The sequence below is a fragment of the Nelusetta ayraudi genome, unplaced genomic scaffold (genome assembly GCF_046127955.1).
Source record: "Nelusetta ayraudi isolate G7.1 ecotype Tasmania unplaced genomic scaffold, CSIRO-AGI_Nayr_v1 ptg000004l, whole genome shotgun sequence".
NCBI lineage: Eukaryota > Metazoa > Chordata > Actinopteri > Tetraodontiformes > Monacanthidae > Nelusetta > Nelusetta ayraudi.
In genome coordinates, this window is record NW_027466054.1 from 616,558 (window position 1) to 630,135 (window position 13,578).

Here is a 13,578-nt window from a genome sequence, read left to right on the forward strand (position 1 = left end):
CTTCTTCTTCGCCTCCTTCTTCTTCTTCTTCTTCCATACACATGTGGGGCGGAACCAATGGCCTCAATGAGTCTTTACACGCAGCACAGAACCCTCTGGTGCTCCCTGCCAGCCTATATATAGTAGGTGGTGTGCCATGGCCAGCTGGCAGACAGTCAGTCCTGCACTCCTCCAGACCCCCAGTCTTCCAGAACTCCAGACCTGCAGTCCTCAAGACATCCAGTCTTCCAGACCTCCTTCCTGTCCTCTGGTCCTCCAGATCTCCACCATGAGCAGCGCCCTCCTGGTGGGCCAGGCCGTGGGCTGCCTCTCTGTCTCTGTGCTGCTGCTGTGGCTTTTTGTCAAGGCGGTGTGGCACCGCGGAGAGCACCCCCCGCAGGACGGCCATGGCCACGGCGTGCTGATCACAGGGTGTGATAGTGGCTTCGGCTTTGAGCTGGCCCACCGCCTGGACCAGCAGGGCTTCACTGTGTTTGCAGGCTGTCTGCGTGCCGAGGGCCCCGGGGCCCGTGGCCTGGCCCAACTCTGCTCCTCTAGCCTACAGCTGCTGCAGTTGGATGTCACTCAGGACCAGGACGTGGCCCAGTCCCTCAGGATGGTGCAGGAGCAGCTGCCCCACAAGGGTGAGAGCAGGGGGGAATAGAACAGAGGACAGTAGAATGGCATAGAATAGTGCAGAATAGAGTAGAATCCGTTCACTAATCCCACATCGGGTACATTTTCATAATGACAACAATATTATAGTGGAAAAAAAGGAAAATTGTATGAATTAAAAAAAACTGAACTGAAACTTTTCTTCAATTTTTACCAGTCATTTGAAAAAAAATATTATTCATTAAGCACTAAAGAACAAACAAACAATCACATCCAAAGTTGCTTGGAAGCTCGTCGCACAATCGCAGCCTCAGTCGGGGCTGTGAACGGAGATAGATGTGTATTTATTTCGAGAGGCCGCTAAAGTTGTGTTTTTACAGTAGTAGTAGTCTTTTTATTTGTCCTCGTGGGGAAATTGGATTGCAGCAGATCACACAACACAAAGCATTTCACAAAGATATAAATAAAGACGCTCAAAATATTTCATTCCAAGCGAAATCAAGGCTACACAACGAAAGTCACTAAGCTGGCTAGGGTTGGTAGACTTTGGCACAAGAGCAATAACCAGACTTTTCCATACAGTGGGAACAGTTTTTGGACAATAGAAGATTTAAAAATCGTATTGAACATTGGGGCTAATTGTTCTGTACAATTTTTAAAAAAAAAACATTTCCACAAATATTGTCTGGCCCAGGGCTTTTCCGCACATTGCAGCCTCTAAAGAGCAGAAGGACTTGAGATTCCTTAATTTCCATGTTTGGAGGAGGGGAGAAGGAAAAGGGTGACACAGACGAAGCCTCAACAGAGTTACTTTCAAAACGATAGATCAGGGGTGCTCACACTTTTTCAACATGCAAGCTACTTTTAAAATGACCAAGTCAAAAAGATCTACCTACTTTAAAATAGGAAAACATATTAATTCAGAAATATATTTGTAGTCCAGTGATAAAGAAAGAAAGAAAGAAAGAAGGAAAGAAAGAGGATTAAATGGGTCAGCATGTTCCCATGTGCATGTATGCTTATCATTGCACAGAAAACTCATGGTTTAAAATTGTTAAGGTTATATATGCCTATGTTTTATTTTATCAGTAAAAGTGCGTTTACGTTAAGATGTTTTGCTGTATATTTTTGTTAGGGATAATTGGTGTGTGTGCGTGCGCGCGCGCGTGTGTGTGTGTGTGTAACGCAAACGTTTGCTAGCAGCATCTCCCAGGATCCCCGGCGCGCCTGCGGTGCGTGCGCAGTTTGAAGCGCATTGTCCGAGCGACGCGTCTCGCGTGGCGTCTCGATCAGTTTACGCGAGGATTGCAAGCTCACGCGACAACCCCGGTATATTCACGTGTATTTAAAGAAAACAACAGCGAAACTCTTTTTCCTGTCCCTGTCTGGTCTCATACAAAATGCTGGTATCTAAAGTATACATTGATTTTGTTCATTATAGTTTCAGGTTTAAAATGAAATCTGCTTTATGTCTACTTTATTAGATCTGAACAGTGCCGAAGCCGATACGTCACATTTACCTTTCACTGTAAAACACAGCACATATAAAAAGAAAAACATGCACATCATACATTATGACCAAAATCAACCGAATCCACCGTGTTTTCTAATCATTGGGTTCGTGCCTGACGACGCTGAAGTTGGCACCACATTCGCCGCGGTGTTTACCGCTAGAGGGCTGTGCTTATCCCAACACTTTTCAACATATACAATTCAGTGAATCATTATGTCTATAGCGTATCTATATAATAATTGGATACTCAAACTTTCTTGTAGCATGTGCGTATTCTTTATTTACCGTCTCACTCTCTACCTCCGTGTTTCTTATTGCTTTCGGTTTTAGTGCTTATCAAAATAACGCTTCATGCTTAAAACAGTAATGCTGGTGTCCTTCACAATAAAGGTTTAAACAGTATCCTGTACAAAACATTACATCTCCCTTTAACAAAAAAAAAAAAACAAGCTGTGCCTATGGAGATAATCAAATGACATGCACAAGAACCGAGGTTCTTGAATAACATTTCTGTTCCAGTAAAGTCGGACTGTAAATTCTCAGCAGTGCAATTAACTTCAGAACATAATGTAACAGCAGTATACTCAAAAGTGCTACAGTATTTAAATGTGCTACTTCAAGAAAAACACAACAGTAGAAAACAATTACACTCAGTAGATCAACAAGTTCTGAGATACTCCTGTGAACTTTGGAATAACCTTGTGAGGGAATAACTCTGACAATATTCAGGTTTTGAACATCTCACAGATTTGAATGCATATGAACGCAATGCAATGTCACAATTGTTACAATGTATTTTTTTTTAAATATATATTTATATATATATATATATGTATATATATATATATATATATATATATATGTATATATATATATATATATATATATATATATATACATATATGGTCTGGATGTGGTAGCTCCGCGGTGTCTCAGCTGGTCGAATGATTGTCGCTGGTTTCCAGGTGCCATCTTCCTGCTGGAAGTGGATGGGTGCTCCGGTGTGCAGCGTTGACATCGGTCTGGTAGATCTGTCGTAATGTTGTTTCTGGTGCTGCTGGAAGTCTTCCCTCCTTGCATGGACAGTAGCCTCGGGAGCGACTTGAGGTCGGAGTTGCTGAGTTGTCATAGGCAGGATGGAACGTAGTCTGCGGCTCATCAGGATCTGGGCTGGTGATTTGAGTCCGTCGACAGGTGTGTTTCTGTACTCCAGAAGGCAGAGGTATGGGTCTTTCTTGTCCTCTTTGGCCTTGGTGAGGATTCGCTTTGCAGTTTGGACGTTTTTTTCTGCTAACCCGTTGCTCTGTGGGTAGTGTGGGCTCGAAGTGATGTGCTGGAAGCCCCACGACTTTGCAAACTGCTTGAATTCTTGGGAGTTGTAACATGGCCCATTATCGCTGACAACCCGACGGGCGATTCCATGCCTCGAAAACACTGCTTTTATCTTGCGAATGATAGCGGCTGTGGTGATATTGTGCAGGCGCTCTATTTTGAAGTACCTGCTAAGGTAGTCACAGATGATGATGTAGTTCTCAGAGTTCCATGTGAATAGATCTGTTGCTACAGTCTCCCATGGGGTCTCTGGGATGTCATGTGAGAGCATGGGTTCTTTAGTATTGGAACTGCGGTGTGTTTGACATATGTCCCACTCTTTCACTATTTCTTCGATCTGTTGACCCATGCCTGGCCAAAACGTCACGTCTCTTGCTCTGTGTTTGCTTTTCTCGACTCCAAAATGTCCTGTGTGAATGCATTTGAGCATATGTGGTCTGAGCTTGTGTGGAATGATTATTTTCTCACCCTTTAGCAGAATTCAGAATTCCATCAGCCTCTGTGATCTCATCACGGTGGCTCCAGTACTCGCTGATGAGTGGGTGACATTGCTTTCTTGTCTCCGGCCAGCCTGACCGGATGACTTGCTTCAGAGTGTAGAGCTGCTCATCCTGAGCTGTCTGCGTCTTGATGTCTTCTAGCCTATCAGCACTCACTGGAGCTGTGCTAATGACAGTATGGACTTGTGTCTCCATAGCCTCAGATAGAGACTCGTCCTCTTCATCCAGGGATTTTCTCGACAATGTGTCGGTTACCGGGATCTCTTTGCCTGGTCTGTGGATGAGAGTTATGCAGTATTTTTGCATTGCAAGCAGCATGCGCATAAGCGCGGTGGAGCAAGAGCTAGGGGTTTGCGGAAAATAGTCTCTAGCGGTTTGTGGTCGGATTCCACAGTTATCTTCCGTCCATAAAGGTACTCGTGGAACCTCTTACACCCGTACAGGACTGCATATAGTTCTTTCTCGATCTGGGCGTAGTTTTGTTCTGTGCTGTTGAGTAGCTTGGATGCGTACGCTACTGGCCTGCCTTCCTGCATGATGGTTGCACCCAGGCCGTGTTTTGACGCATCCACTTGTAGTGTTACTTCTTTTTCGGGATCAAAATAGGCTAACACTGGTCCCGGCTCCGCTGTGATGATTTCTTTCATTTTCTGAAATGCATCTTCATGTGTGGTGTCCCATTTGAACTCTGTTTTCTGCCTAAGCAGTTGTCTGAGTGGTGCACACACGTCGGCTAGATTGGGTGCAAATCTCGCCAGGTAGTTCACCATGCCAAGCAGAGTTTCGAGCTCTGCCTCACTAGTTGGCGGTGGCATGTCTGTTATGGCTTTCACCTTAAGCGGGTCTGGTTTCAAACCGTCGCCTGTGAGCAGGGACACAAATGCGGCACTTATCTGGATTCAAGCGTATCCCTCTCTCTCTGGTGCGGTTGAGCATGGCTCGGAGGTTGGTGTCGAGCTCCTGCTTTGTTCTGCCGAACACAACGATGTCGTCCACGATGCCGGCTACTCCTCTCAGGCCTTCGTAGGTTTCATCCACCCTCCTCTGAAATTCATCCTGGGCGGACACGATGCCAAAGGGCAGCCTGAGGAAACGATACCTTCCAAATGCGGTATTAAACGTTGTGAGCATCGAGGACTCCTCACTTAGCTTGATGGCCCAATACCCAGATCTGGCATCCAAGGTGCTGAAATATTTTGCCCCAGCTAGCTTGGAGGTCACATCCTCCAATGTGGGTAGGGGATAATGTGGCCTCATTATCGCTTTGTTTAGGGTCTTGGATCTAGACACACCCTGAGTTTGTGTGTTTTTGGCTTCTCACACACTACCAGGGCATTAACCCACTCAGTAGGCTCTGTCACCTTGCATATTATTTTGTCCTTTTCCATGTTGTCCAACTCGGTTTTTAGACGATCTTTAAGGGCAAATGGTACCCTCCGTGGTGAGCAAACAACTGGCGCTACACTGGGGTCTATTCTAAAACTGCACTCACCTGGGAATGTGCCGATGCCTTTGAAAACATCTGCATACTCATCGAGGATGTGGTCTGATTGGGTGCTGCTCTCTTTGTCACTGTTGACTGCGTACACCACTTTGATGAGTCCCAGGGCTTTGCAGGCTTTGAAGCCTAGGATTGGTGGGCCTTTGCAGTTCACTACATAGAACCTTTCGGTGGTTGACTTGGCTTTATATTGGCTTCTTATCTTGCAGTAGCCGTTCACTTCTAGCGTATGCCCGCCACAACCTGTCAACTTGCGGTCAGCTGTCATCAATTGTACGTTAGGCATGAGTGCATTAAAATCTTTTGCTGGTATGATGCTTGCTTGTGCCCCAGTGTCCAACTTAAAAGTTAGTTTTCTGTCTTGTGATCCCAACCCAACGTCTGCATATGCGCTTTCCTCATCTTCTTTTTCTGTAGTAGTGTGTAGACAGTGTCCACAAATAGCTCCGATCCATCATCATCATCATCATCTTTTTTAACTGTGTGGATTTCTCTGTGCACTGTCCTACCTGGAATGTGAGACTTGGTTTTGCATACTTTTGCATAGTGGTTGAATTTTCGACATTTCAGGCATTGTCTGCCTTTTGTTGTTCGCCATAATCTTCAGCTGCGCTTTTGATAGCTCGTGGGAGCGGGCAATGTCGATTGCTTTTTCGAGCGTGAGCTCCGGTCCTTGGCTGAGTAACCTTTCGCGTACTCTAGATGAGTTGGTAGCGAAAACTATGCGGTCCCTCACCATCTCATCGCTGTTTGCGTAGTTACAATCTTTAACTAACAGCTTGAGTTCTGTCACAAAGTGCTCGAATGACTCACTGTTTTCTTGCGTCTTCTCATGAAATGTGTATCTTGCAAATATGGGGTTTGCTTTTGGAGTGAGGTACTCTGAGAATTTGTCGTAGTAGGTTTTAAGCAACTTAACATCTTCCGTCAGTGTCCACGTGTTGCTGACGTCCCGCCCTTTATCGCCGATCCACAGCAGAAGGAAACTGCATTTTTCCTCTTCGGTTCTGTTTTTAAGGGGTCCTGTGAACATGAGCTCAGCGTGTTGCTTGAATCTCCGCCACGCATCTGGTAAATTGGATGAATCCCAATCCATTTTCGGGGTAGGTACGCCGAATGCCTCCATCTTCGACTTTTCTTTGTCGTCTTCTTTTCTTCCTTTCTTTCTTTCTTTTTTTTCTTCGCTTGAGTCCATAGTCATACGACTATCACTCTGACACCATGTTGTGATATGGCTATATACGAGAAGTATTATAGCGTATCTATATAATAATTGGACACTCAAAATTTCTTGTAGCATGTGCGTACTTCTTTATTCACCGTCTCACTCTCTACCTCCGTGTTTCTTATTGCTTCCGGTTTTAGTGCTTATCAAAATAATGCTTCATACTTAAAACAGTAATGCTGGTGACCTTCACAATAAAGGTTTAAACGGTATCCAGTACAAAACATTACAATCATTTTTGGCCTTTTGGGGGGACTCCAAAGTTGACAACTTTACCATTGACATTATGATATTTTTCATTGTTTCAGGTGGATTATTTCCAAAATTCTACAGTAGAAATGGACATGTGAGGTATCATTGTAAATTTCATTGGGAAACATATCAATGTCCCCTTTCTGAAGTGAATCCGTTAATTATAAATATCATTGTCTTATTTTAATCCTAAAATCACAAGATTTTGTTTGGATGATGCAGTTTTTTTATGATAAAGAGATTTTGCACATGCAGCTCAGGCAATATTTCTACGAGCACCCTCAAAACAAGCCCAAAATACTCAAAGGCTGAAATCACCTCATTATGTCTTAACCCACACTTGTCTTGGCCATGGCAAAGTCAATAAAGTCAAGTAAATGCTTTATTTTGATTGAAAGCTTGTTGTGTTGTTAACATGTTCTGAACAAATCACTCACTTTATCAATTAATTACACTATCTGGTTGGCCTTTGTGGCATGTTGGTTTATCCAAGAAGGAGTTGTACAAAAATCCTAAGTTCTAGAAGGTTTAATAGTGAAAAAACAAGCAATCATGTACATGGATTCCCCGTTGTTTGGCCAGAGGAGCAGTCCCAGTTGAACCACGAAGGAAAGTCTCCAGGTGACCTCCCAAGGTAGAACCAAGATCCTGGCACCAGACAGAGTTTATATGGGATGAACTCCTGAGTGATTGGCTCTGGTTTGTTTGCAGGGAGAGGTCGTGGACCCTCCTTATGATTTTGGTCCAATACACGCAGTTGACGTCCTGAGAGTGTGATAGATAAAGAGAAAGAAGGAGGGAATGCCACCTGAACAGGAAAAGGTCAAAGTCCCCTTCCTACCAGTATGTTTTGGAGGAAGGCAGTGGCCTTTAGTTGACTGACCACACACTCAGCATTTAGAGAACAGTGCTCTGTTTGAATGACCACTCAACTCAGTACTCTAAGAACAGTGCTGTCTGTTTGAGTGACCACTGTCTCTGCCTTATCTTTATTGCCCACTACCTGGAATTATGGACATTTGCCTGTGTTGCCTGCAGACACCCTGTTATTAATCTGTTTCGGATGCTGTGCTGCAGGACTTAATATTACATTAAGGTGTTTGATTAATGCATTTCTTTTATTAAAGGATTTTTCACCCTAACACCTTGCAGTTGGAAGAGATGGAGGAGGAGGAAGACTAGGAAGAGAAAGATGAGGAGCAAGGGGAGGGAGGTACTGGTGAAAGTAGGAGAGGAACGGTCACTGGTGTGTCCCTGACACCCAGTAGGGGTGGGGTTCCAAACTTACAGTACTATACACTATGACTATACAGTACACATGTCCATTGAAATAATCCACCTGAAAAATGAAAACTATCATAATGTCATATCATAATGTGATTATAAAAGTAGAGCTCCCGGGCTTTACAATGATACCTCACATGTCCATTTCTACTGTAGAATTTTGGAAATAATCCACCTGAAAAATGAAAACTATCATAATGTCAATGGCAAAGTTGTCAACTTTGGAGCCCCTCCAAAAGGCCAAAAATGATACCTCACATGTCCATTTCTACTGTATGATTTTGTGGGAAAAAATTCACCTCAACATCGACATAATGATTCGCTGAATTTTATATGTTGCAAAGTGTTGGGATAAACACAGCCATCTCGCGGTCAAATTGCAGATTTTTTTTAAAAGGTGGAATCGAAACCTAAGAAGCACCACGGCGAATGTGGTGCCAACTTCAGCGTCGTGATCAGACGTAACGGGCACCCCTGCAATAGAGAAGGAATTTAGCTTATTTGTCTCGGTTCCCACACTGCCATTAAAGGTGGTTGGGAGTTTACCCCTGCCTGGTCATCTTTTTAACTCCCTGGCCAGGCTTCTCTGGAATTTCTGGAAATTTGGAAAGCCTCTAACTTAAGTTTATATTTGTGTTTATCCAGCACCAGCTGTCTTTTGATTTGTCTTTGTAGCTACTTATCGCACGTAACTGACAGTGATGCGACTTCTTTCTCATTATTCATCCCCGCAGCGTCACCGTGCTTAAAGCTGACCTATTATACAGATTTTCGGGCTTTTGTATTTGATGTCTGGCCCCTACAGAGCAGCTACAGACGATTTTCCGCGCTGAAAGCTTTTTAGATTTGCGTATCTCGCGGCTCGTTTCCTCGTATTTACTGCATCCCGCGAAAACGCTCTGTTGCACTTCACTCCACCCCCAGCCTTGCCGGTGTACGCCCCCGCCCGGCCCACTCCGCTGTGATTGGTCACACTCTTCATCGCTGCTGAGCCTCACTTCCTCAGTTTGCCGGTGCGGGAGTGAAGAGGAAACGCCAAACTTTACGAAACAGGCACAATTTAAACACTTACTGTTGTGAAGGCTTCACCCTTTAGCAGCTGTTTACCTGCTAATCCAGCTTCGTACGGACCCAGCGCGGGCTGAGTTACGGCCGCAAGGCGGACCGAAGGTCCCTGGACGTTTTTTTTGCCTTCCGTATCTTCCGTATCCCCGGAAATATGCATTATCATGCAGGCCTCGGCTTCTGCATGATAATTGGATGATCTGTTTGAGGCTGAATCCTTTTTGATTGACAGTGAAATGAGCGAATCAGCGATCTTGAAGTATAACCATCCGCCAAAGCAGTTTTCAAGTTTTAAACTTCACTGATCCTCTTCGTGTCTTTGTCTTTGTTAAACCCGTCTAGCAACAATTCTGGCATCTATTTCTGGTGTTTCTGTAGACTGCAGCTGCTTGTGTTTGGAGACTGACTTCTGACATAGCGGGAGCGGCTGAGCCTCTCCCCCGTCCTCGCGCAGTAGCTCCAGCTAGCGAGCTAGCTGCCAGCAAGTGAGCTAGCTGCCAGCAAGCTTCACATAATGGCAGCTAATATGAGTGTCCTAAAAAGTTATGGCTTTGATTCAGTGAGACTGAGGTCTGAACTTCAAGTCCTGTATTCAAACCAGGACTTGCAGGGCAACAGAGGAAAGCTGTGTTATTTCTTGCTGTTTCTGAAAGACATGGAGTTCGACAGTGCAATACCTCAGCTGTACAAACGTGTCATTAGTGGCAACAATTTGAGCTACATCTACAGTTGTAGAGAGGAGCTTCTCCAGTTTAAAGCAACTCAAGTCTTGAACCCGCAATACAATGGGCCAAGGCAGTTTAAGCAGCCTAGCTCTGCTGGCCATTGAGAAGACACTGGTCAAGTCCCTGGAAAAGACGGCTAGTTGGTACAACAGAGTCATAGATCATTTTCTTGAAAGGAATTGAAGGTAGAATTTACGTATAAATAAGTAAACAAATGCATTTTATGATGTAGGACGAAAATGAGCTTCCCCTCCATGAAAGACCAGCTGCCGCCACTGCTGGACAAGGGTCTGGACTATATAATCACTATATAATCCCTGGCCGAGTCATACCAAAGACTGTAAAAATGGTACCCATTGCCTCCCTGCTTGGCACTCAGTATTCTGGGTTGGAATTGGGGGGTTAGATCACCCAATGATTCCCGGGGCGGCACTGCTGCTGCCCACCGCTCCCTCAGGGGTTTGATTGGTCAAATTGCCGAGGACAAATTTCTTATCCTTCGGGATGTGACAATCACTGGGACTTTAACTTTAATTTCTATAAAACATATTAAAAATTTCAATTATTTATTTCCCCAATAGTTAAAATCTAATTTGTATTTTTAAAATTAGTGATATGGGCATTATAATATAGACTTTTCACCAGCCAACATGTTTTATTGACATTATTGACGGGTGAAACTGGACCCCCTCCTTCAGATATTTGCCCTGCTCCTCCTCTTCCTCCTCCTCCTCCTCCTCCTCCCTGACCCTCAGGTCTGTGGGCTGTGGTCAACAACGCCGGGATTTCTGACTGGGCCGAGATCGAGTGGAGCTCCGTCCAGGACTTCCAGCACATGCTGGACATAAACCTGTTTGGTGCCATCAGGACCTCCATCGCCTTCCTGCCGTTGGTCCGGGCCAGCAGAGGTCAGCAGCAGCGCTCAACTCTTCTTCTTCTTCTCTGTAAAGAGTGTCAGTTGTCTAGGTCATCTTTATGTAGAAGGGTGAAGTTGCCTTAACTTCACCCTTCTCTTTCCACTCCTTCTCTCCTTCTTCTTCTTCTCCTCCTCTCACCCTCTACTATGTGCTACAGGCCGGATGCTCTTCACCTCCAGCATCTTCTCTTTCTTTACCTGCCTCAACATGGCCTCCTACAGCGTCTCCAAGCGAGGTCTGGAGGCTTTTGCTGACTGCCTGAGGGTGGAGATGGCCAGCTTTGGAGTCAAGGTACCTCCTCACCCCCACAGCACCTCTCCTTTTTATTCTACACCCGCTGAATGTGACCTTCCTCCCTCAACCACTGCCCCCTTGCAGGTGAGCATCATCCAGCCGGGGAACTTCGGCCGGGCCACCAACATCATACCGGCCAAGACGGCCTCCGACATCTGGGACAAGCTGGACGAGGAGAAGAAGAAGGTCTTCAACCAGCGCTATATACGGCTGGCCCACGACTACTTTAACTCCACCTGCCGCTCAGGCTTCCAGAGCGTTGAGCCGGTGGTGGAGGCCATGCTGCATGCTGTGGTGTCGCCGAGGCCGCGGTGCCGCTACCTGCTGGCCTCGCCGGCCGAGCGGTTCTTCTTCAGCCTGCTGCCGCTGCTGCCCACCAGCCTCGTCGACTCCATCTTTACCCTTAGTCCTATGTACGCCTGCAGGAGGGAGCTGCTCTACAACACATAATGACCCTCCTCCTCTTCTTCTTCTTTGACGCCATTTTTTTCTTGTTTTTTTTTAACAGTTGTGTTGTTATTGTTGTTGTTGCTTCATCGCTGTGGAAAAATGATAAACAACACGTGAATACAATCAAACGCCGTTGTCTGCCCATGTTTCATCATCCGTCGACAAAGCGCGGAGAGGGAGGGAAGGAAAGAAGTAGTACCCTTGTCCACCACTAGAGGCCCTTGCAGCTTCAGAGTCGAGCAGAGACAGTTGAGAGTCTCCCACCTGCTGCTGAAAAATCACTAGTCTAAACATCACATGGAAATAAAATTCGAGGAAGCAGAAACAATAAGACAACATGAAAAGTAGATCCAACGACTTAAAATCCATTTTTTTTAAAATTGTTTTTTCTCTTCATCAGACTAGGGTTTTTTTCCCCACTGAAACACGTCAAAAGTAGCAACCAACTGAAGTCTGACTGGAAGAAAGATATAAATCCAACATTAAAAGTTATTAAATTACATATTTGAAAAGGAGTTGAAAAGAAGCGTGCAATGCCTTCTATTAAGGCGTTTACTTCGGATGCCAAGGTGGTTTCAATATGTCCATTTGTAAAAGGTACAAAAATTTAAGAGTCAAGATGTTGAGAGAACAAAAGGTCTTATTCCAAAAAAGGCACAAAATGGTAAAAATAATACAACAGACGATAGAATAATTTAAAGCGATTCATAAAAGGACTCAAAAAACATTGACAACCATTTGTCGGCTGACGTCTCCAATTTCACTGCTTCAACAAAATCCAACCTGCCTTTGTCTGCCATCAAGTTTGCACAGGTGGGTTAGATCCTTTTATGTGATACTAAAAACTGCCAGCAGTCATCATGAACGTGATTACTTGACTTAAAGGGAAATTAATAAAATTAATATAAAATAAATACAAAAGGGCTCCTACAAATTGTATCTCATGACACGACTACTGCTGCTACTACTGATAATAATAATGATTATTGAGAGGAAGTCTCAGGTATGTGAGGCCTGCTGGGATCCTTTCTGCACGTCCAGAGTCTCATCTTGGTGACTTAGTGACTCACTCTTGAAAAAGTTCTGTTGCTAGAACAAATAACTTTCTATTCCCACCTGCAGGGCTTTCATGAAAAAAACAACAACAAATTTCCCAGTTTGATCCAGACAGAAGCAGCAGATGTTAAATAACAAATGGCACGCCAGTTTAATTCTGTTCAAGGAGCTTCTTCTTCTTCTTCTTCTTCTTCAGAGGTCATGGCATGTTAAATTGTGGAGCTTGTGGTCAGTCACGCTGAGATGTTTTTTGATGGAGCGGTGTGCTGCTTCCTGGAAACCAGTGTGACTGGCGCTAAATACCAGCTCTGCTCTTCTGGTTTACCTGTGGTCAGCAGGTGGCAGCAGACTGGCTCCTGCCACTCCTTACCACAACCAGGACCTGCTGACCTCCTCAGCACAATCACCATCTCATCAGCAGAATCTCCTGCTGCTTCTCCAGGACCTCCAGACCTTCATTGCTGCTCTTTCTGTCTGCCTGCTGGAGGCCTCACTGTAAGTGACCTCGCCACTTCCTGACACTAAATCCATACAGGCCTGATGGATCCTGAGGGGGTGGATATCAACCACTTGTTGGTCCCAAATAAAAGGGAAACTTGAGATGTGACCTCAGTGAGCTCCAGTGGCTCCTCAGCCAGAGGTCGTTGGACCTGCAGCTGAAACTGCTGGATTCAATGTTCTTCAGTAGGACACACAGACCATGTTCAGACTTCCAGCAGCTCCTCTCTGAGAGCAGCTCAGGGTCAGTCATCTCGCCTTCCACTGTGTCTTTTGTCGTCTTGATGTGTCTTCTATTGTGTTTTATACCAGATGTATTGTGTCGTTGCTCCTGTCTCTACAGAGACTGCTGAATAAAATGTATTATTGTCA

The 13,578-nt window shown here is 45.0% G+C and overlaps 1 protein-coding gene across 1 annotated transcript; it reads left to right on the forward strand.

The window, feature by feature from the left end:
• Positions 1-257: 257 nt before the first annotated feature.
• On the forward strand, positions 258-11,780 carry LOC142898603 (D-beta-hydroxybutyrate dehydrogenase, mitochondrial). The gene is made up of 4 exons (XM_076041624.1): positions 258-623; positions 10,747-10,899; positions 11,066-11,199; positions 11,287-11,780. Exons 1-4 carry the CDS (start codon positions 269-271, stop codon positions 11,650-11,652), a joined length of 1,008 nt encoding a protein of 335 aa, XP_075897739.1. The 5' UTR covers positions 258-268; the 3' UTR covers positions 11,653-11,780.
• Positions 11,781-13,578: the final 1,798 nt, after the last annotated feature.